This window comes from Pleurodeles waltl, chromosome 3_1, assembly GCF_031143425.1.
Source record: "Pleurodeles waltl isolate 20211129_DDA chromosome 3_1, aPleWal1.hap1.20221129, whole genome shotgun sequence".
In the NCBI taxonomy this organism is placed as follows: Eukaryota; Metazoa; Chordata; class Amphibia; order Caudata; family Salamandridae; genus Pleurodeles; species Pleurodeles waltl.
In genome coordinates, this window is record NC_090440.1 from 813383305 (window position 1) to 813409125 (window position 25821).

Consider the following 25821-nt stretch of genomic DNA (forward strand, 5'->3'; position numbering starts at 1 on the left):
TGACGGCATGGAGAGCATGGGAGGAGTATAGGGGTTGTGGTAGTGGTAGGATAGCTGGATACTTAAAGGGATGGCTTTGCCACGATTCCTGGTTTTATTGTGTCATATTATGTGGACCGTAAAAGCACCATAATGCCTCAGTTGTGAAATTTGATGTTATGAAATAGCATTGTTGACTTGCCGAACTCTGTGTAAGCAATATTTGGCAGTCCTTTTGTATGCCCTTTTGCACTTTTGTTGGTTAATAAGAAAAATAACAGTATTGGAATTTGATTTCTACATTACACCTGCAAAATTGAATAAATGGTATCCTGTTAAAGTTTGTACGTGCCCCTGATATCAGCTCAAGAGAACAAAAAGACAAGATATGTCTGTAACATGCCCATTAATCAGGAACGTTTTGGAGGAATTCTTAACTCAGATATTTTTGACTGTCCGGAATGTTATTAACTTTGACACCATCCTGATTAACCCCTTCTGCGCCCAGGACGTAATGGTTAGGTCCTGAGGCACAGAGCCCAGAGGGAGCGATCCCTCTGTGCCCCTTCCACTGGAACACTGGGCTTATTACATTTAATAAATGCTAAATCTTGAATTGGTAGCAGCTAGAAACATAATTCAAGGACTCACTTTATAGTTTCTCAAGATCCAATTTAATATTGAAACTATCTTTTAATCAACAGATACATTTTCCTCCTTAAAGCTGTAAGCATTCAACTGTCACCTGGATGCCTACTCATGGTGAGTAAGTGTATTAACTTCAAAGGGGACTTCCCTGTCACAGGCAGATGTAGTTAACACTATTGTGCCTCTAGTCAGTGGGTCTAGAAGCTGTCCCAGAACTGGTTTGGAGTGACCACAAGGAACAGTTGCTCATTATCATAACCACACCTCTGGGTGAGCATAGGAGCTCTGCATAGAGTGAAGAAGGGTTCTGCCATAATGGATAATCCCAGAATGCTGTGGTTACAGTTTGGGTCAGGGTGGAGGGATGTTGTGGCATCATAAAATTGAGGTGTATGCAGTCTATAATTTTTCACCCAGACATATAAACATCTGCACAAGAGAGATACAAAGAGCAAGACCTTGGGCGTGGACATCAATGACAAGGAGATGCCACTTGATGCCCTGATTAGAACTTTGTCTCCAGGTGCCTTCCAGGTCTAGATGGATCTCTACGGGGCCAATGGTGCTGTCCCCGTTGCCTCCTGAGGATTAGTCGTGGGAAGACTTTGATTCCACTGTCCCCCATGTGTCTTGCAAGACTATCAGGAAGCCATAGGACCTGATGAGGGCAAAGGAGATATTAAGACTGCTGCAGGGAGCCAGTAAAACAGCTCCGCACAGAGTGTGCCACTTCAGAAGCTAGGAGGCCTGCTGAAAGTGCTCTTGTTGGCTAGGGCTCACCAGCAGGAGCAAAAGTAGTAAAGGATCACGAAAATCGACCCCACAGTGCCTAAGATTTGCTCCTTTAAAAATGCTGACACTTGATATTTTTTAAAGGCAATGAGAAACCAATAACATTAGGCTCCATCACTATCCTCCTCATACCACCATGATGACCCCAAAGTCATCACATCTTTATTTGTTCATCCCTTTGCGTTTGGCCCCTATTCCTGTAAGTTGTTTCCCCAGAAGCCCCAATTTCCCCAGGACCGGTACAAGTGTATTGCTTCTGCTTTAGAGACCCATTCCCTGAGACAGGCACCCCTCAGCTTGGTTCATTAATGCCCCCAAATTACTTGGTGGATTGTGGGAGCTGGAGGGGGACTTGTCCTGATGCTGCCCCAGAGCTCAGGCATGTCTGCTTCTGCCACGGGAAGGAGCAGCTCCCAGTGTGGCTGGAGTCAATGGAGAGAGTGTATTGGCTCTCTCTACCCGATGGAACAAGGGTCAGGGAAATGCCAGGAGCCAGCAGGACAGCACATGAGTGGGTCTCCAGCACTGTCCCTTCAAAACAAAAAACAGAAATGTACGGATGTGGAACAAGGGCACCCGTGATGAAAATAAAGGCAGTCAAAACAGCACAGTGGGAGAACTCACTCATTACTATTCACTGCTCTGCAGGAAATAATGTTTTGCAAAGGCTTATTTGTGTACTTTTATATCTTTGTGGTACCCCAAGAAGGGGCAGAGGTTCCCAGCCACAGAATGCTGCTCCCAAAGTTGCGATATCAAATATAAGCACCACCCACATAAACCAATAGAATGGCCCACAGTAAACCCAAAGGACCATTACATTTGAATTGCTCAGTTGTTTCCATGCGGCGACATTTCATGAAGTAATGGGAGGTACCAACACCCCCATTTTATTTATCAATGTCTGTCACATGATACTGTGTCATTGCGCATGCAGTACTCTGTTAGCGTGACCCTCCTATTACCTGGAACTCAATGGCTACTCGGTGTTAATTCCCCACAGTACACTACTGAAAATTGGGCTGTTTCAGTGAGCTCGAGAACATGAGATTGAAAACGGGAGACAGCTTGTCTCTCCATTATATTTAACTCCATGCTGGTGACATGGCGCTCTACATAATCACGTATACGCAAATATAGATTCGGAAGCCACCCATATATGTTACATATGGGTCAAACTCTAATCCAGAAAAAAAAAATAGTTTCAGTCAACGCATAAATCAGAGTCCCAACGTAAGGATGTTCTTCTCTATATCACTTTACCACATTGGCGCACACAAAGCCTGGCTCCAAACATGCCTCATTCCCCAGAGAACCACGAAAAAAATAGACTTCCCAATGATTATTATGACATCTCATACAATATTTATCAATGAATATAAATATTATACTCTAAAAGGGCCCCTGTTGCCACCCACTTTTAAACCAACTAACAACCCTAAACATTGCAGGGAATAGAAAAGTCCTTGACCAAAGTCAGAACTCCCCCCCCAGTCAAGATCCCAGAGGGCAAAATAAATATTATATTTATGTTCTAATTAATAGCCTGATGACCTCATTGAGGCCTTCCTTATATGTTCTCACAGTGAACTACAGTTACTTCTCCCTCTAACTGGATGAGTCCTTTCCAAGATGGTGAATTTCTAGCTACTTTCAAAATGTTCAAATTTTGTCCAATTTTGTAAAAGGGGGCTGAAGATTTATTGTTACGAATGGCTGATTTTTATGTTCATGACCCGTCTCCCTTATATATCCCAAGCCACAAGGGCAAAGAACTGGGGAGATTTGTAATTTCCTTTTACGGCAACCTGTAATACTTTATTCTCAATCAAGGAAGATTACTATGGCTCCATCCGACGGGCATGACAGTGACTGCATCTATTATTACCACACTCCTGATTTTGGCCAGTAATAGATTTTTGGCAGTAATCGCCTTCACTCTCTAATCTCAGGTTCACCAAAATGTTTGTGAGATTGCAATTACTGAATAAGGCAAATGCAGTTTCATCTCATCATTGATAAGTATGTGCCATTGGGAATGTACGATTGTCGAACTTTGTGGTCCAGATTGGAGTGTCCTTTGATACAAACTAAACGGTCATTCCTATTTTTGGTTCTTCTTTTGAACATGACCTGTGTTCTAATATTTAGCTCTGTTAAATGAGTCACTGACCATTGTTTTGGATATCCTCTTCTTACAAACATTTCCCTTAATACCTCTGCATTACCTACAAAGTCCTGCATATTAGGATAGTTCCTCTTGATACGGAGGAATTAACTAAAAGGTATCCCTTGCTTATGGGACTGAGAATGAAAGCTCTGGACTTGAAGCAGGGTATTACTGGTCATAGGCTTTGCATACAGTTTAACCTCGAGCTTCTTCTTGTGATGCTGTATTCAAATGTCAAGGAACCCCACTTTCTCTCTCCTGGCATTAGGTGAGAATTTCAAGTTATCTGACCGATTGATCCAAGAAAACAACTATAGAGTTGTTTTGTTTTCATCTTTTGGCAATTTTTCTGCTATTGCTTGACTTGATAAAGGCAGTCTTCTTCTGTGTTTTCTGTTGACATTTACTTGGGTGTTGATATTTTTATCGCCTTTCCAAAAGTAAAGTCTCTCTTCTCCTCCTGACCTTGTAACATGTTTTTTATTCTGCCATCTGTCTTTCTGCCTGAATGTGCTGAATGTTTGTTTTTTCTTTCACTGCTTTCAATTACTCTTCACTTTGGCATTATCATTATTATTTTTTGTTTGTTTGGCCATCTATGCCTTTTACCTTCCTATGTCAGTTTTGTGACTGCCTCTTTTCTTCTGCTTCGCAAACGCACAAGTTTTTGTCTTGTGATTCCTACCACCACTTTTATTTTGTCGGTTCCACATTGGTGAGTGTGTTTCTTACTTTCCTCAGTTGGACTCGCTTGTCAGTTACTGGTCACCTCATTGTATTTTCTTCTGAAAACTGTTTCCCCTGCTTGACACCAAGTTGTAACGCAGTGGAAAGCATGAAAACGGTACTCTTATTGACCATTAAGTTTATTTTGTTTATTCTATACAGTCATTTTAAATAGGAAAATGGTGTTCCTATAGGAGTCAAACATGTGTAGTATACTCTATTTAATGGCTTACGTTGGACCAGTCCTTGACTTGCTTGCATAAGTACTTTGCCTTCTCTTTCCAAGCTGTGTTTTTGAAAATTCCTAACTCGATCTCGCGTTTTGATCTCTGTGTACAAGGGCTAATAAACAATTCCCGTCAGATATTTTGATGGTCTTATACATTTTACATCTCTGGACATTGTCGAGCTTTTCTATTCATACCCTTCTTACATGTAGTACAATATCTTCTGTACTCCACTTATGTACCTCTAGGGCAAGACACTTTTGTACATATCTTAACATCCATGTGGGTTCGCAGGATTTTGACCCACCAATCCCATCATTTTGTCAAGTTTGAATATGCCTATTAGGCCCTATTTCTTCATTCCAATCAGGTGTCGTGTCTCCCAATGTCTGTCACTCTGTCATGGTTGTGAATCACCTCAAAGTGGTAAAGCAAATACATACTTGGCGTAATATTTTGTCTGGTCCCCCAATCAGTCACATATCATATATTTTTGTCCAATTAAACTTAACTGATGATTGCTGCATTGATGCAGTGCCCTCTGTTTCACCACTCTTTGTGAGACAGCAATAATGCCTTACATCAGGAGTGAAATTCCAGCCCCATTAGTTTATGCTCATAGCTTGATAGTTACATTTGTGCTGGTGAACCTTCCCTTAGTAGTTTTCTCGTGTCGTCTTCATCTTTTTGTGAAGACAAGACATTGGATTATACATCCGTTTGCAATGTTTACTTGTTCAGTAAGGGTAAACTATTTTTTTTCCCCCCAAGGTGTCTCTTGAGGAGATCCTGTTGCTGCCTCGAGGTGCAGTTGAACGCATTTTCCAATTTTATGTGGATTACAGGTGAAATTAAAACATACATGAACGTGGGTGATGTAGATAATTAGTTGCGTGAGATTGTCCCACTTTTCATCTGTTTCTTGGCAAAACCTACAATACTTGTAGGGTGCAAAATGGGATAACAAGTCATTTGGTTGCACGTTTCTGTCCTCATTGGCGACATTGAAGATATCTATTAGAATTGTTACGGGTGGAGGAACAGCCACAAGGCATATGGAAATGATGCCCACCATGCTCTGCATGCCTGACATGCAGAAACCCGATGTGTGGAGTACGACTCATACCAGGTGGGTACAGATATTTCCAGATAAGTACAGTAAATGTGTTGCTTAACGTGGTTGATCAGTCATTTCTGAGTTGGGGTTTTTTGGTCCTTCTTGACCGCACACACCAGAAGAGAGAAGTATGATTATTCTCGCAAAATTTGTCAGCTGGTATGTAGTCCCCTCTCTCTCTACCAGGCTTCACAACCAGAAGTATATTGTCCTTCCCTTTGGCAGTAATGTCTGATGGTTTAGGAGGATGACTTTGGGGACTCTACCCACACCTTAGCACCAGGGTTTTTGTCATTTGAACCAAAAAAAAAACTCCCCACCTACTGAAAGAAGGGCTGAGGCAATCTCCTTTCTCAATATTCCTCCATACACTGGGATGATTAACATTTGAGCAATTCTATCTCCTGCTTGTAGCATCAAGTCAGTGCCTTCACTATTCAAGAAAATAATCTTAATTTGTCCTTGGTAGTCTGCATCAATCGCCCCCCATCCCTCCAAAGACCTGAATACCTTTGAGTGGCAACCCAGATCTGGAAGCAGTCAATCTGAAATGCTCTGGGGGAAATATGTTTTCCAACACCAGTTTCACAGAGTGCCATGTCTCTTGGTTTCAAGGCGTGAGCTTTTAATGCATGTAGGTTAAGACCAGCAGATTCTGGTGTGGCTCTGTAAGGAGCTAGGGCTCCTTGTTTTATTTCCCAATACATGATGGAGTTGGTTGCCACATGAGGTTGTATCTTTAATGAGGGGATTAACATTCTCAAGGGAGTCCCAACATTTGTTAGTCGTCTGTTCAAAATTTGGAGGGCTTCATTTAAATGCTCTCTTAAGTTATTCAACGTTTCATCTGGCAGTTTTCGTAATGGGGCTTTAACCAAGCCGTTCATTCTCTCAATCAGTTCTGAGGCTTGTGGTTAATATGGAATGTGATTCATCCATTCAATGTTATGTTGTACACAGTAATCTTGTACCAATTTTCCTTTGAAGTGTGACCCATTGTCATGCTGGACCTGGAGTGGGACTCCATAATATAACATTAACAGGTCCAGAGTTTTAATGGTATTGTACTGAGTGGCACTTTTACAGGGGACCGCAATCAGGTAATCAGAATAGGTGTCCACTACTCTGCAAGCGTATTGACACCTGCGACTAATGGGTAGTGGCCAAGTGTAATCAATTTGCCATATCTGTTCTGGTAGCTTCCTTCCCATCTGACCTTTGACAGTTTGCGGGACCGATCTCTGTTGTGTGTGTTGACAAATAGGACATTGCAAGATAAATGTTTACAAAATCTAGGGAAATGTGCATCCCTCTAGTCTCTGCCCATCTGTAAGTGGCTTTCTCTCCCAGGCATCCACATTTTTGGTGTGCCCATCTAGCTATCCGCGCCAAGTGAGAATCTTGTGTCGACACTTCTGCCTCTGAGAACTTGGCTTTGTTGTCTGCAAGGGGATTGATCTAGCATTCTAGTAAATCAATGGAACAGTGAGCATGTACATGATAATGAGTAAGAGTACTTTGCTCGATCATTTCCCAAATTTCCTGCCACAATTCTTTGCCCCACACCTCCTTGGAATGAATTTGTCAGTTATGTACATGCCATGTGGGAAGCCAGGTGGCTAACCAATTGGTAGTGGACCAAGAATCGGTATAAATGTGTCAAGTTCCAGACAATTCTTGTTTCAATGCCTGCTACACAGAATACAATTCTGGATATTGACTACTCTTCCCTTCTCCTGTAGTGGTCAACAGCTTTTTGGTGACTGGATTATGTGACGCTGCCTTCCAATGTCTTTTGGCCCCACATATTTGGCTGAACCATTGGTAAACCATACATGCTTCCTGTCCTCCGGGGACAAGGATTCAAATGGAACCCCCTTTCTCACTGGTGACTCTTTTATTTGCGATACCTCCTGCACTCACTCCTCATCCGGCACGGGGGCTTATGACACCCGTTCATGTACAGCTGATGTGCCTGCTCGTCCCACTCGGGCCCTGAATGTATGTAGCATTTCCAGCATATGATACTTTTCTTCTTGTGCATGTATGTCCTATACGGTGAGTTTTAGGTGAACTCATCACCCACTGCATTATTGGAATCTCAGGTCTCAAAATCACATTATGACCTAGGGTCATTTGCTCAGTATTCACTAGAGCCCAGTAGCATGCCAGTAACTGTTTCTCAAAGGGAGTATATTGCTCCCCAGCATCAGGTAACTTTTTAGTCCAGAAACCCAAGGGCACCCTTGTTCTTCCCTGTTTATGCCACATGCTCCAAATTGCTATTGCCCCTGAACGGTTACATGCAACTCAATGTCTCCTTCCTGTACTGGCCACAAGTCTAAAGCATGTTGAATTGCTTCCTTTCCCAAATCAAATGCACATTGCTACTTTTCACCTCATTCAAACTCATGCTTCTTTCGGATTGCTTTATACAAAAGGGCTAGTATCTGACTCAAATGAGGAATATGCTGTCTCCAAAAAACAAACAATTCAATGAATCGCTGTGTTTCCTGCTTAATGCGGGGAGTTGCAACCTCTTAAAATCTTGTGTTTTGCCAGCGGCAACACCTCTCTATGTCCCTGATTCCACTGAATCTAAACATTTCATATTTTTAGAGGGTCCCTGAGACTTGTCTGTATTAATCATCTACCCTTTACTCTGCAAGAGTTCCCCAACCCACTCCAACTGAGTCTGCACTTATTCTTGTGTCTCTCCCTGAATCATCAGGTCATCAATGTAATGGGCCAGTTGCACTCCTGGAATGAGATATTTTATCCAGGTGCTTTGCCACCAATCTGTAACAGATGTTGGGGCTATGTATATTTCCCATATGCAAGGATAACATTTGGAATTGTCTGCCAAAATGTGAAAAGGCAAATGTTGTTGACATTCAGGGGCCAATGGTATTGAAAAGACAGTATTAGCAATATCAGTGGTTGCATACCAGGTCGCTGAATGCTTCTGTATTTCAATCAAAGTATGGTGTCAGGGATTGCAGCTGTCAATGTTTATTTAACTCGCGGTAATCAATGGTCATTCTATAGCGCACAGGCCACAGAGGATTGTTCCATTCAGTGGTGGTTGGAGATATTACACCAGCCTCAATCTTTTGTTGGATGGTTTTACTAATTTCATCATGCCCTCCTGGGATGTGATACTGCATCAAGTGGATTACCTTGGTTTCTGGGGGCATGGTCACTGGGGGAATCTTCAGATGAACCCCCCTTATTATTGCCACTGAAATGTATCTCTTTGAGCCAAATTTATAACAATCATCATTCAAATACAAAGTCAACCCCTTTAAAATGTTAATTCCCAGTATATATTCTAAAAGGGGAACAATCGAAACCGTGTATTCTCTTCTTTCTCTTGGCGTTTGCCCTATTTTCATTTGAACAGTAGTCTGCATGGCATGGGTTTGTTTTCCAGCCAACCCTATGATTGTGTAGGACTGACCAGTGAACTTTTTAGGATTTCCATAAATTAAAGAGGCCTCCGCTCCGGTGCCAACTAATGCTCGGACTCTTTTCACATTTTTGTGTTTCCAGTGTTTTTCTAAATCAACATGGGGTCTGTAATCTTTACAAGCCCATCCCTTGTACGGGAGCTTGGCCAGTTTCCTAGTCTGATTTAAACCTGTCAATGTTTGCCCAAATAAGGTCTGGATATATGCTTTCATATCTGCGAACAGGCTCTCCTCCTTTCCTGCTTTTAACGTTTAACCCCTCGCTGTCTCAATCTTTCTCCCTTTCCCTCCTCCTGCTTCTGTGCTTTACTCTGAGTTACTTGTTTATTACCTTACTTGTGAATCTGCCTGCTACCTTCTTTTCGGTCCAGGCCACTTTTACAGTACATCTCCCACAGGCTTTCGGTGTCTATTCCATCAGTCTGCTCCTTACTGAGACCATCCTTCAGTAATGCCATGAACAAATCTCTCTTAGATACTCAGTTGTTGTCTGTGTGACCTACAAACCTCAAGGCTCTCTCTGGTTTGCTCCAATCTTCGAGCTCTCCTAGCTCGCGAACTGCCTCCAGCACATCTTTTATTCTCTGCCCTGTCTGATTAATTAGGAGAGACATTATTACTTGCTTGTAAGCAGGAGGAGCAACACAAATTATTTTATTTCACACTGAACTGGTCAGTGGAGCCTCTAACAAATTGTGAGCCTCAACTAATAGAATAGCAGTTTTCATACTTACTTTAATTCTTTGCATAGCATTTCTTAATGTGTACCAAGGCTTATCATTTGGCGGGCAGTCTGTGACTGTAGTATTTTTGATTACATCCAGTGACTACCAATTATAATAAATTGGTCGCTCCTTGATTCCCATAACTCCTGAATTGTTCTTGTACTAAGGGGGCCAGTACTAGGAGTACAAAACTTCCTTGAGTCTCCTGAATCTAATATCACCACTGAAGCACCAGTGTCAAATAACCTTACCATCCACGTAACCAGTTCTTCCCCACTTTTCTTTTAAAATCTGTCCATAAGATCATTAACTTCTTGTTGAGTGTAATCTTCTATAGAATTCATTTCAGTTCCACCTGGGTTCTGTGGAGTGCCCTGAATCTTTTGTCTCAATATGGGCTGTGCGTGAACCACTCTTGGCTCATCTAGCTCGCACTGGCCTCCACCTTTGTTTAACCTCTTCATCCCAGGAATTTGAAAAATCAGTGCTTTCCCATATATTTGTGTTCCAATCTAATCCTGCCTTGGCAATTGCTAAATTTACTTTCTTTTGATTTATTTTACTGCTGTGTTTCTGAAATTTGTTCAGCATATCTTTGACAATGGCTTTCTCTGCCATGGACAGATAGGTATTGGCCTTATCTTGCAATAGCTTCTTCTGAGAAGACAGCATAGTTACAATATTTTTTTGTTTCAACTAACTACCTTTTCAGTTGCTGAGTCTCCTGTTCTAACTGCTTGCATTTGTCATGCATTTTTCTTTAGGCAGAGAGCAGTATCCACCCTCGCCGCCCTAAAATAGATAAATCACCACTTAATTCAAAAGGTACCTTTTTAAAATATAGAAGCACATTTTGGGGCTCTGTGTCCCAAAGACGTTCATCCCAGGCCCTCAGAAAGCCCCAAAAAACAAGACCACTAGTTCGCCAAAGCATTATACGGTTCTTTGATCTACCCTGGAATCTCAGATGCAATTTTAGGAATGGTTTGTGAAACTGCTTTTGACTTTTTGATAAACATATTTCACTTTTAAATCTTACCCTTTTCAACCTTTCCGACTATGCCAAAGAGTTCTGCTATACTTCAGACTGAGAGAGGACAAAATGAAAGGAATGCCAACAATGCAGCACTCTTAGTCTGAGTAATGAATTTATTAAGGTACTTCTCAAGGTTCGTACAGGGAAAGCTTTTAGGTCAAATGCAGCAACACAAATACACTTCTGAAAATAATCACAGCAGTAGAATAATAATGATCATAGAAACAAACAAAGAAAATACAGTACTCCTACCATGGAGAATATATCTATATGTAGTGAGTATATATTCATGCACAATGCAAAGCTAAAAATAAGAATTACAAATGCATCACCATGGGCATGACAGTGACATCATCTCTTTGCCAGCTTCAAGTTGTGAACCCAAATGACCGCAGAAAGAGAGAACTACACATAATGGGATCTGAGCAAGGCGTCCCCTCCTGGAAATGAGTTATTTCTAACCGCGGTCATCAAGCTTCCTCTTAATACTTTAAACAAGCTGGAGAGGAGAAGTCTAGAAACTTCCCCCTCCCATTGAGTACGTTGTTGTTCAAACGCTTGGCTGTACCACGTCTGTGCCGAAAGAGCACATTTAGAGATTGGCCACATCCCAAGGTGTGCTCCCAAGACCGAACAAACACAAGATTAGTGGAGCACACCAAGAAGCTCAATATATCCAAAGTTTAAAAACAAATATTGTCTTATAAGTCATGTTGGAAAGAAACCATAAATTAAACCATCAGAGTGTTTCTTAGACTGGTGTTGGTACTAATATCATCCAAACAAAGAATAAATATACAAACATACAAAAAGAATATGTGAAAAGACAATGATGCCAAAAAGAAGAGAATTTTATATACATAAAAATATCACAGAAATACAAATGTAATACAAACAATACATAAATAAATACAAAATACAAAGACCATCAGCCGACACGTGTTTCGTCCAAACCGGACTTCAAGGCTGAGAAAATCATAATAAACAACATACCATTATAACATATACATACATTGTTTATAAAAAATATATAATCTATTTTTTGTTAAAAAAAATATATATATTTTATTAAAAGAAAAATAAATAGAATCACCACACCATCACCATAATTATAATGTGACAACTTATAAATTACAAGAAAAAGAAGACCAAGACCATGTATCCATTGTCACTGAATGTTAGATATTGTCAGAGAGAAAAGGTTGCATAGAACACCCCGAGTACAACCGAATGTTGAGATTGTAAAACCATGAAAATGTTATTTTGTATGGCATGCAGCACCTGTGAGTTAAGGATTCAGAAACACTAAGCTCATTTAGGTCCGGCGTAACCCCGTGACACACCTGAGTATAGGTGCTATCTATTATAAATAAGTACCTTAACCATTCAAATGGCACTCGACCTCGTATCCCCCTTTGGGACTATCGAAAAAGAAAAGAAAGACTCCATTATCCTCCTTTACTTTAAAAGACTGGACATGTTGGTATCAACTATAATATCACCCTTACTGACCTGGGTTTAATAAAAGAACCCATCTCTTGATCTCTTCAGATTGCAGCCCACATAGTATTATTAACAACTTCCTTCCATCTTTCTGGTCTGAACTAGGAGACAGCATAGTCTGAATGTCCCTTATAACCTGTAACCACAACAATTGAATCCCCCAGAATTAATCACCAACCTATACTCTTTAAAAAAAAAAAACAATAACACCTAAATACATGGATCCCAACACCAGATCCATAATTAGCCTCATAGTTGAGAATGCTACTCGCCCAATAACATTCTAGGCTTAAACCATAGTTCCCCTTTAAGACAACAAAAGAGGGGATAAAGTCTAGTCAATAAGGACAAAGTATTTCAATACAAACAACTATACCAACTCCCCTGTACCTCAACCTACTTTCTAACATAATCAATATATTAACATCATCATAATGTCTCAAACAGCCAATATTATCTTACCTGTAGTAATAGTCAGCATCTGTATTCAGGTTTTTCCTTTCCCCCGAATTAGCACCAAATAGTATGTACGAGCGTCTCGCCCGAACGTTAGAACCGGCAATTAAGTAGTGAGACTGCGTTGCCGTGCACCCAATCGTAGCGCAAGCTTTAAAATTATCGCTTGCAAGTGGCAGAGTGTATTATAAACAAAGAAACTACGGCAACCATCTTTAAACACTAACATCATATTTGACTATCATAAACAAAGAGAAAGGACTAAACCATTTTGTAGAGCGAGCTTTGCAATTATCGCGCTCGCAATCGGTAAAGTATATTATGGATAAAGAAAAAGGACTTCTCCATATCACCCAAAAAAAAACAGGCGGACATCTTTAAACACTAAAACTATATACAACTAAACCATAAACAGAAAAAAAAAGGACTTAACCGTTTTTTAAACAAAGACCCAGCGGCCATTTTTGACTTCTAACAAACAATTTTTATATGATGTATAACCAATTCCTTTTGGAAAGGGAACCAATCCAGACACCATTACCACATATCACTAGTAATTTAACTACTTTCAAATATCCACATATAGAGCCTTTAATAAAAAGCGGTTTACAAAGATAACCCCAGACCAAAATGTACGTAAAAAAGAACCTTTCTACAGGTATCAATATGCGTTTATATATACCTGAGGATAGAACAAGACAGTGTCAAAATGCATGCCGAAGTATGTTAAAAGTGCCCATACAAGGAGAGAGTAGAAGTGTCACTAAGATGTACATTAGGTGGCAATACTGTATATAAGTCACAAGGTGCAAACATATTGACATTGCCATTAGTACGTAAGTTAATTTCATCTGGTGTGTATTTACCAAATGAACAGTGGTCATATATTTAGAGAAAATGATAAAATTCATCATTCAGATTCATTCCCAATTCAATGGTTCTTAACTTAATAATCCATTTCGCTTAATTTTTTCTTAAGTCAAGTGTTCTGTTACCCCCCCTAGGGTTCATTGGAATATGATTTATGCCCATGTTTTTGACTAAAAGGACCTCTGTACCTGGATGTTTTTCATTAATATGTCGTACTACTTGTGAAGCTGTATCATAATTTCTCAAGGCTCTAATATGCTCCTGAATTTGTTCATTTAAGGGCCTGATGGTACTGCCTACACATATTTGCCCACATGCACATTCCAATATATATACCACAAATTTAGTATTACAATTGATGAAAGTGGAAATTTTTAATTTAGCACTGCCATTGTAGCTTAATTCAGAGGTTTTGTACAGTGCCAGATTGCAATTACCACACCTATAGAAGCCAGTAGTTTTGTCAGAGAGCCATGTTCCATTACAGGAGGTAAAAAACTTTTACACACCTCATTTCTAATAGTTTTGCCTCTTTTGTGAATCATTCTTGGCCTCTCTGGAAGTAAACCCGCAAGTGTTGTCAGTCTGTAATACATTCCAATGTTTACATAAGATACCATATATACTTTGACTGTTCTGACTATATGCTGTGCAAAAATTCCCTGTTCTATATAATGAACCATCTTGCGTTTTGGTATGTTGGCCCAATAGGGTGGCTCTACTTACTTGGTCAGTCTTTTTCCTTGCTGCCCCTATGGTGCGTTTGGAATAACCTCTTTGCAAAAACCTATCTCTCAAGTTATTCAATTCAATATTGCATACATTTTAATCACTGCAATTTCTTTTTAACCTAGTCGTCTCCCCAAAAGGGATGGCTGAGATCTGATTTCTGGGGTGAGCCCTTTCAGCATGTAATATCTAATTACAGGCTGTTGGTTTGCGGTGAATTCTCGTATGAATCTTGTCATCTTCAATGAATATATCCAAATCAAGAAAACAGACATCGTTTTTACTGTATTCATAGGCCATTTGTATATTGAAAATGTTGATGTTAATATAATCATAAAATTCCACTAATAGTTGTTCTGATCCAGTCCAAATCATTAATACATCATCAATGTATCTTCCCCCAAAAAAGATATTTTCAGTCAGGGCAGGAGGGGCCCTCTTTCCAAACATGTATTGCCTAAAAAAAAAACATATACAAATTTGCATAGGATGGAGAAAACCGTGAACCCATGGATACTCCTTGTGCCTGTTTAAACCATTGTCCTTCATGAATAAAGACATTGTTCTCCAATATGAATTCAATCATACACAAAAGCATCTCAGTGTGTTCCATATGGGATGCCGATCTACCAGAAAAATTGTCTCACTGCTTGTAAACCCTTATCTCTGGGGATACATGTATATAGAGAGGATACATCTAATGTGACCAAGGTCATGTCTGATGTCCAAATCATATCCTCTAACTTTAAGAGAACATCCTTTGTGTCTTGTAGATATGAAGGAATATTCTTCAGAACAGGCTGCAAATAATGGTCAATAAATTCAGATAGCCTTTCAGTGGGCGCTCCTATCCCCGATATTATGGGTCTGCCTGGTGGCGAGGTCTTACTTTTATACAATTTGGGTAAAGTATATATACACGGTGACGTAGGATAAGGGTTAAAATGTATTTTGAACTCCAGATCCAAAATTAGCCCCTTATTACACCATGATGATAACATTTTCTCTAGCTTGTCAACAATCTCTTTGAGAGGATTACATTGTAATCTAAGATATGTAAGACCGAACGGTTCCCTGCCATACCATAAACATTCTCTGGTACATCCTGATCTCTCCCTCAGTCCCCCTGCCTTGGTGAGAAAGAGAGCGAAAGGAGCAAAAAAATTGTTGCATAAGTTGTGCACAAAAAATACCTGCACCACCAATATGATGGTTTTTAAAGCTAAGCACAAAATGGAGTCAGTGGTCAAGATGGAACTGGGGGTAAAATGCAGATAGAATTATAGTTGTTAGTGTGAAACTCTCTAGTTACCCCACCGTCCACTTGTAGGGGGATAAGATGGATGTTCTTTAATAATAAGAAAGCCTAAGTGTTTTCCATGTACTGTAAATGTATCTAGTAATCAGGGGCCTGTTTACCGCATGTCCACTGCCTTCTGTAACATATCTGCATACAATGAGCTACATTACTTGCTTCTGGTTCCACAGTGGAAACGTCAAACCACCCAGTGCACCCATTCTAATACATTATACTATTGGCTCCACTGCTAATACAAATAGCAGAGGAAAAGGGGCAACTTTGTCTCTTTATTTCTGTCCCCCGCCAATTGAAAAACAGCAGAAGCATTTTGTGTACTCTTAATCTCAGTGATGGAAATATAAAATACTTTCTCACAGTTTGGCAAAGATGGCCTAGAGATCATCTTAGCCTATACTTTAAATATGAATTGTGATGACAGCAGTTTATCCATGGGTAGTGATGCACTAGCTAGGACCCTGTTATCAGCCCAAATAAGGCAGTTGTAAAGCCTGTTGATGGAACATGATCAATCTATGCTGCATGAATCCCATTCAGTTTAGGAGGAATAGGGTTGTGATAATTATGCCGTTTTAGGACCTTCACTAGTTCTTCAATTTGAATTTTCAGTGTGGAGTTGGAATTACTTTTTTTTCTGAGCATCTCATTGTCATGTTTATCTGCTGATAGTATTTCCTAAAACACCTAAGCATGTGACACTCCACAGTTATAGACCGTATTTGAAAGAGTTTTGCTGGGAGCCAAGGTGATCCTGCCAAATGTCCATGCTGCATTTGTCCCCAGTGCCACCTTATCTCATCCACTGAGCTATTGTTGTACGTCAACTTGAAATCTCTACTTTTAGAAAGATATGTGATACAATAACTGAAATGACTGTATGAAGAGAACTGCTTTGAACTACTATAGCAATCCTGAATCAGCTATAACTGCTGTAACCATACCTCTGTAACCTGTTTTTGTATACTGGTTGCTCTAGGTCTGAGTATCCTTTGGTAACATGTTTGTTTATGTCTGCATGTTTTTATCCTACACAGTGCTTAGATACCTTTATCTCACGTTGGTGTTTTTTAAAAAAACAAAAAAACTTTTCAGTAAGTATTCTACTATTTCTAGATCCGCAATATGTGATAAATTAAGGTTTTTCAGCCACCCGCCACAGCCCCTATGTTCCCTCTCAGGTTCAGTACATGTAGAGGTGCCCTGTAATAGTTTGTAAATATTTGTGCAATTGCTAAAAAAACATGCTGACTGAGATGTTTCTCTTTGACCTAATCCACTGTGATTTATCATCCTGTGTTCTAACATGTATTCAATGCACTGATTTTATTACCATATTGCAAAGGATGTCCAGTACCCCTGTATAGTGAGCTGACTATTTTCCAGTTGCAATCTTCTAGTTATCCTCCCACCCGATGTTGGAGGGAGAATGCTCTTCTGTCTTAATTCAGTGCTAAAACTATTCATAACATGTACATCACATGAAGTAATTCACCCATCCGTTTAGGTATGCACATGAGTTTTTCATTTTTCCATTGAACTGCGTGGATTTCTTGCACTTACCTAGTTCCTAAGGTTGGGGTCTACTCAGTGACTTGATGTTTTTTCAGAATATTTCTTTAATTGATTTTCATCCAATCCATCATCTTGTGCCTTGAGCTGTTGTTGCATATTCTACTTAACTGTGGTTTTAAGCTACTATTAAATGATTGCTGTCCATTTACATGATCTGCTCTGCATAGCCTGTGCATCTGTTGTTTTATTTAGAGTCAACTAATGTGTGACTCCTCTTAGTAAGCAGCCATTAAAATGAGGACCCTTTGGAACCACTTTACTTGCATAGGATGCATGTGCCTATCATTTGATTTCATTACTAAGAAACGGTTGGGACATAGTTAAAGTTTTGGCCACGGAGCTCAGTGCTAAATAATTTTTTCTGTTGGCTGGGTACAGAGACACTCTTCCCCAAGGGCCTTATGTCTACCATCTAGAGGTTACCCTCAATGGATGTAGACAAATGGCTCAAGCCCCCCTGTTGAATGCCTGGTCATTTGCATAATCATAGTGATGTATAACTGACTTTGCGTAAGCCTTGATTAGTCCAGGAGCAGGAAATCAAAGAAAACCCAAGTAAAGTGACAGTATTCTGCCAAGGACAAATTCTTTCGGCCTGATCCTGTTGTCCTGGTCGATCAAGATTAATTACATGACCATCTCTATTGCTGAGACTTCCTCAATACAACAGACTCCCCACAGAGAGCTTGTTGGAACGTCAAGTGAAACCCAACTCCTTGTCTGGGTCCAAGCTACCATTTTGCTGAAGTGGGGTTTCATTGTCTACTCTTGGGCGCTTTACTGTGGGTCTTTTTGTGCTAAGAGGTGGAGCAAGACTGTATCCATGTGTGTGGCTCAGTTGTGCGTATCAAGTTTATTACAGTAGATTTGCACTAGGTGTGAGCCCAGCACCTCCTGTCAGCAGTCTGTGACATAGTCCCAATTTTACCTGATAGTCCCACTTCTTGCCGCTTCCATTCCTGTTGTCTCCTGTGCTCTGCACATGAAGTTTGAAGGGAAGACAGGGTGCAGCAAGATGAGGAAACTTGCCACATCAAAAGTCCAGGAAACTAGCTGAGATACCCCAGTTTTCGGGAACTCAATCAAGCCCCTCAACAGAACCAAATTATGGTCCTTATAGCCTCTCAGAAAACCATAGTCTGTAATCTTGTTGGTAGATTGCCTGACATCAAGGGCACACAGCACCAAAGAGTTGTGACCCCTATCATCTCCATGGGTCTAGATCTTTGAGAAACAGGAGCAAGCACTGATCTCTCATGTATTGAGAGGATTTCATCTCCTTTGGCATTAGTGGACTATCTTCTTGGGACTCTGACCCTTTCCAAATAATCTCACCTTTTCTCTCCTCAGGGTTAGTGGACTTTGCAGGTCTCTCAGACTCCTTCCTAGATGTGCAGCATAAGTAACCAAAGTGTAGGCCATCTTTCTCTAATGACTCAAGCCCTAGGACCTCTGAGGGTGATCCCCAAGCACACACCCCTTTGCCTTCGCTGTATTTGCTGGTCCTACATTATCTTCCAGGCCTAATCTTCTACTCTATCTTTCCAGCAGGACCTTCAGGTAAGCGGCATAGGCTGGTAGATTAAAACCCCAGCCTGCAACCTTTTAAGAAGTCCAGTTTGAAGGATCCAGACATGGACCCAGAGACTGGTACGAGTGGTCCCCTGGTCCTGTGTCTAGCCTGGGACTAACAGGCTTTCATGACCAAGACATTTGCATGTTTGCCTTGTCCACCCATAGAACACTTGGCCACTCGTTTGCAAGCTCAGTTCAGCCTGGATACCTAGACAATGGTCTAATGTCCTATTAGATGTGGGCATTTTTGTATACTTTTACTCAAACTCTGCTGTTTCTAAGAGTGCTCCAAAATAGTAGAGAGGCCAAGAGGTTGGTTGGTTGTTTTGCTAGCTCCATCTAGGCCTTGTCAGATCTGGTTCTTGGACCTGCTGCACATACTTCAGAAGAAAACCAAGCTGACTGTGAAGAGAGAGGAGAAAGTTGAGTGCATGATTGCTGAGTAGCTAACCTTTGCAAATCTCGGTCCCTTTCTAGAGATCTAGGAGCGGCTACTTAATTCAGTCAAAAAGCAATACGTTAACAAAATCCTTTTAATGTGTACTTTATTTAATCTTTATCCATTCTCTTCACCTGGTGGGGAAGGGATCTCTGCTTTCGTGCCCTTCCTCTATAGATTGGTGTGTTTCAGAACTGATTTCCTGCAGCTTGAGCTACAGCCATCTTCCATTTGTGCCATGCAGCTCTATGGGTGACACTGTGGAGACTTCTGCGTTTCCTGAACTACTTCTCTGTCCTTAAATTCTAGCCAGTTCGCTTAAAACCCATGCTTAGCATATTTCATGAGTGTTATTTTTAAGAACACCACAGGTCAGGGCCCCTTGACTTCTCTCAATGTGCCTCATTTCTATCTTGGGTCTAGATTGTGTTGTGTGCAGTTGTAGATCACGTTTCTTGACCTAAATTGACTTAATGTGATAGCCATTTTTCGGGACCATTAGTTAAATGCCTATTTCAGTGGTAGCCCTGTAGATGTCTTGGTAGAAGACTTTGTAAATTCTCTCGACTCTATTTTAGTTCTATGCCATGGATTAGAAATTACCATCTGACAGGTTCTGGGGTTGCATTATATCTATTACTGTATGTACAATATGCATTATTGTATATGCAAACAGTGTACCATTTTCACACCCACCCAGGTCGCTGCTCCAAAGGTCTGGCTCCCACTATGTTTTTTACTGGTAACCACAATCTGAAAAAGATAGTAGGACACAGTTTGGGTTGTACAAATTATTTATAGTTGTTGTCTATTGCCCTGTGAACCTAATCAATCTACTATTACGTGTAGAGGTCGGGTATTGATTGTTAATGATTCATAGCCTGTGTCTATTCTGTTTAATGGGCACGAGGGGCCACTTCACCACCATGGGGTGTATGTCAGGCCACAGCAGCCGTAGCTGGATATTTTGTTTTTATATACACTAGCGTCACCTGGATCTGTAAATCCAGAACAGTTTAATATTGTATGGCTAAGGATGACTTATTATGCACTAAATGTTAAGAGAAAGATTTAATTTATTGGGTATTAAAATGCATTTGCAAACCTTACTGATTGTAGGGAAGGATCATCTCAAACAAGTCAAATTGTTTTGCCTGCGTAGGGGGAGCCGGGCGTCTAGTGTCGTAGCATAGGTTTGTAACACTTGAACTGATTCTGGGTGATAATGGTGGCTTGGGAGCTACTACTGCTTGACTTTCTTCTGTGTAAGGACTGTGACAAGTATAAAGGAGAGAGTAGATAATGGATGACTTACATATTTGTAATATTTACTAGTCTACTCTTTTTTTTGTTGTTGTTGCATTCTGTTAGATCTGTCAGCCGTTGGCATGGTTTCCCCTGTCTTTTGGCTTCTGACCTCCTGTTTTTGATCCTGTGCTGAATTTAGTTTTTGCTGGCTTTAGGCCTCTGGTCACTTTCCCACTGGTAACCAGTGCTAAAGTGCAAGTGCTCTCGGTATAAATGGTATTGGTGATTGGTTAATCCATGATTAGCGTATTCAATTTACCAGTAAATCCCTAGTATAGGGCCCCATGTGTGCCCAAGGCCTTTAAATCAAATGCTGCTAGTCTGCTTGCAGCACTTATTGTGCCACCCACATGCGTAGCCCTGGGACCATGTCTCAGACCTGCCATTTCGACTTGGCAAGGGCACCCACTTGCCAGGCCCAACCCTTACCTTTTACTGCATGTAAGTAATCACAGAGAAGGCCAAAGGCAGCCTCATGGGCAGGGTTTAGTGCATTTAAAATGTAAGACATGTACTGGTGTGGTTTACATGTGCTGGCAGTGAAATACTGCTGAATTTGATTTTCACTATTGCAAGGCCTATCTCTCCCATATGGTAACCTGGGGATTTCCTTGCCATATCTTTTAAGTGTAAACTCCCATTGGGAGCAGATGGAGGTATGGAGTTTGGGGTCACTGAAATCACAATTTAAAAATACATCTTTTGTTTAAGTTGTTTTTTAAATTGTGAGATTGAAAATGCCCCTTTTAAGCAGTGGGCATCTTCTTGCTTATCCATTCTGTGCCTCTGCCTGTCTGTGAAATACAAATCTGGGTCAGGATGACGTTTGGGCTGTTTTTGAATTCACCCTGGACAGTCGCACAAAGGGAGCTGAGGTGTACCCTGCATATCCTGATAGGTCTTCCTGGGCTAGAATAGTGGGAGGAGCTGACACTTGCACCTGAATAGGGCTGTGCCTGTCTTTACACGAAGCAGTCTCCGACCCCCCTGCAGTGTGTCTGAGGCAAGGGCAGGAAAAGGAGGGTCTTGTGCACTACAAAGACTTTTCTTTGAAGTTTGCCTACTTCAAAGGCAGAAATAGGTATAAGTACTGGACTGCTGACCTCACAAAGTTGGAATCTTTTGGGACTAAAGACATTCACCCAGGAAGAAGAGCTTGGATGCTACAGGAGGGTCTGCCACTCTGCTTTGCTTTGCTGGCCTGCTCCTTCTGTCCTGAGACTGAAAGGGCTGGACTTTGCTTTCCACTTCCTGCTTCAAAGGTTCTCCAAGGGCTTGGACTGAGCTTGCCTCGTGTTAAGAAGTTTTAGGTCCATCAAAGACTTCATGTGCCAGCACCCTGGCTCTCTTGCTGAGAGTCCTGACTTGCCATGTGATGCCAAATCCAGTTCCTTGGTCCTTGGGAGTGAGTTCTGATGCAACCAAGAAGAAACCAAGCACCTAGACTCCAGAGTGACTTTGGAACCAGCACCGCTGTGACTCCACACTGCTGCCTGCAACTGAGCCATGGTCCCCGCTGAGTGCAACAACTGTGTCTGACGCTGCAGGCCAGATGCCGCCACATCGCCTTCGAAGTCCCTCCACAGCAAGAGTCCCACCATGTCACTGAAGTCCGTGACACCTGACTCTGCTGCAGCACCAGTGGCCCCATGGGGTGATCGCAACACAGCAAAGGCGATGCCTCGGATCTTGACCTGCCAGATTCATCGTCCCCCCCGCTTGATCGTAAGGAACAAATGCTGCATCACCTCCCCTTCAGTCGTAAGGAACCAACACTTCACATCCCCTGCCTAGCAGTAAGGAATTGACACCTGACCTCCCGGTAGCAGTATGGAACCGACACCGCACTGGCTCCAGTGATGCCTCACCTCACTTCCCCGACTCCGTGCAGCATCTTTGTTTACTTATTTTCTACGGTACTGTATTTGGTGTCCATGCCACTCGGTGACTGGGCCGCACTCCCTCACACTTCCCTGACGGGAACAACTCTGTCAAGATGTCTTGATAGCCCCAGTTGGAGCCATTGTGTTTCTAATTGCTATACTTAGATTTAATCTTTGAAATTTTTTATCTTCATTGGTGCATGTTGGATGTTTGTGGTGTTTTACTCTGATAAATATTGCCTATTTTTCTAAACAGGTGTGGAGTACTTTTGTGGTGTTTTCATGGTGTTCCTGTGTGTGTGTGTGTGTGTGTGTGTGTGTGTGTGTGTGTGTGTGTGTGTGTGACAACAAATACTTTGCAAATTTCCTCGGGGATAAGCCTGACTGCTTGAGCCAAGCTCCTAAGTGGGTGAGTAGGGGTTATCTTAGTTGTGTGACTCCCTTACCCTGACTAGAGTGAGGGTCCCCACTTGGACAGGGTGCAAACCACTGGCAACTAGAGACCCCATTTCTAACAAATTCCTTATGTAGGGGTTTAGCCTCTTGTTCTCATTTGTAGTAAAAAATGTGGTATTCTTGGATGCATTAAACTGCTGGGATTGCCAGTCAACATACTTTGGTTAAGCAGTGGGAGTGGCACTAGGACAGTTTTAATTTTCATTTATATAAAGCAGGGCTGGTGAGCAAGAGCAATTGAGTCTTTTACAACATAAATGTAAGTCTTGTCATAGATACGAAGGTATGGCTTGCTGCTAGACTGACACATTTTCTTTATTTTGTAGGTATGTCCCCTAGCTTGAGCCCAGTGAATTCTCCCAACCATGTGCCTGCAGCAAGTGGATCACAGGTACACCGGTCACCTGTAGAATTCCCAGATACTGCTGACTTTCTTACTAAGCCAAGTGTCACTTTACATAAACCTCATGGATATAATTTCAGTTCTCTGGATTTTCAGCAACCACTCAGGATTTCTGCTGCAAGCCATATATGCCACAGGTAACGGAAACGAAAATTGTTTACTCATTATTTAAATCTGTTATTAGTGTTATTTATGTTTATTGAATTAGGCAGACTAGGCCTAAACACATACGCCTCAAACGTGATCATATTACTTTTTTGAATGCCATCATATAATTTATTGACTTAACACTAGTGTATGGTGAAGTAAAACTGCTGTAAAGTGTGTTGAATCTAACTGCTGTCTGAATATTGCTTGTATAAAGAGCAACATTTGTGTTTTAGATAGCAATTCAGTTGATCTCTTAGGAATTATTTAGAAAATTTTAGAGGAAGGCAGCAGCTAAAATGCACTGATATGGTATTCTGCAAAATATCTGTGTGTTATCCTGAATGCCGGTGTAAAACATCAATGTCATTAGCTCATCCTTTTTTGTCTATGCATGCTTCACAACATTCTTCCTGTGCTTCCCACAGGCTCTTAAGATGCAGTAGTGTCTAAGCCTTATTTATTGAGTTCAGAAACTGACAAACTCTCGCCTGTTCTATCTCCAGTTGGAAAATGAATTTTTAAAATATGCAGGTTGAAAACCTGGCTTTTGGGCGATTTGTCTTGACTATTTACTCAGTGCCTGGGGCACTCTCTTAGGTATCCTCCTGTGTTCTGTAGATGCACCTCCATCAATCTACAGTGGTTCAAGTTAATAAGTTAGATTTATAGATGCTTTGGAAAGTTCACACAGGCATGATTTACTATCTCAAGTGACCATGGATACAGCTATCTTTAGTAATTCTACTCTTCTCCAAAAGCTAAACAGCCTATAATTTACAAGTACTTGAATCCAGGGAAGTATTTGATTCCATTCCAAGGGATGTTTTGTTGATGTCAAAAAAAGAACAGAAGCATACAACCGCTGAGTACTGTACGCCTAACTTTTGCAGCAGAAAGCTAAACACATACCCTTAATTTTGCAAACCTAAGTAGTTAAGGGCACAGGCAAGCAAAGCCCTTCCATTTCATTTCAAAACACAGTGGTAAAGATATAAACAAAAATCTATTAACTTTACTTTGTAGAACAAAGATCAAAATAAAAGTAAGGAGAGGGAGGATCCTCAGAATATGAAAAATTTATTGACAGCTTTTGATTTGTAATAACTTAGTCTATTGAATTGAAAAACCAAAAGGATGCCTTGAAGCCAAATGACATTTCCTTTGGAAAAGAACAAAATCTTTAGATGACGCACTGATCTCATACAAAATATGTGTTAAAATTCGATTTAGAAGTGTTTGAAAGAGGACAATACCTGCTTTTGATGGAGACCCTGCCAGGTCAGGTGCAGCAGAATAATTGTAGAAGAAAATGCAAGTGATACTGGAGGATGCGATAATTGACCAGGGGTTGATACACAGGAAGATCACAATCACAAATAGCAATCAATGGAGATTAATTGACCACACAGATAGAACCTTATTCTTCTAGGCCTTCACACCTGGTGACTTGGCCATTTACTATTTAGTGGACCCCTTTCAGAGGGCCAAGGGGCATGCAAGTGCTACTAGGACCAACTGCAGTGGTTGAGGCTTTTACTACTGGTGTCCTGGGTTCCAACCTACTATAGATCCTGAGCAACTGGGCCAACTTCTTCTTTTGCACATGAGTCTCCTTGGCAGCTCTGTGAGCAGTCAAGGGCTCCCACTTGGGGGGAAATGTAGATACAGGTTAGTGGACACCACTCCTAACTCGAAAAGTACGCTCAGCAATAGCAATAAATCAAGGTCCAGCCAAATACTTGTTTTTATTTCTAACTTACAGCATTCAATAAAATAACAATATTTGTAAGCAACAATACAATCCTCTTGAGGGCAGGGCTCTAGTGTTTATCTGATAGTTCCCTGTCCCACTCTCTCCTTGCAATGTGATCAGATTTATTTCCCATTTGCAGGTGGCTGCATAAAGGGAAAGCTCACTAGAAGGCTCTAATCAAGTTACTCTTTGACTCTTTAAGAATTAGTCAAAATTATATGTGGTGCTGGAGCACTTTCAGAAGTAACTCCCCTGTGGCCAAACAGGCCTGATTCCAATCTTACCCACTCCTGCAGCACAAAGTGTTTCAGCGGGTGCCCTGACCGCAACACTCACAATCTCAGGTCCATTTTCAGAGAATTTGGCCTGAATGTGGTACACGCAGCAGCAGAAGACTTTCTCTTGATAAATGTTTTCCCCAATGATAGAAGATGCTCCTAGCTTCGGAAGATGCAGTAAGTCAGTCTTCCCCACACGGGGTGGGGAGGACGGTTTGGGAGGCAGAGGGGGAATTCA

General features: G+C 41.1%; 1 protein-coding gene across 1 annotated transcript in view; it reads left to right on the plus strand.

Moving 5' to 3' along the window:
• PDE3B (phosphodiesterase 3B) overlaps window positions 1-25821 on the plus strand; it is a 1361488-nt gene that overhangs the window by 715440 nt on the left and 620227 nt on the right. Inside the window, exon 6 of the mRNA XM_069223694.1 lies at window positions 23326-23539. Within this exon, the coding sequence (XP_069079795.1) occupies window positions 23326-23539 (214 nt within the window). The remainder of the gene's footprint in view (window positions 1-23325; window positions 23540-25821) is intronic.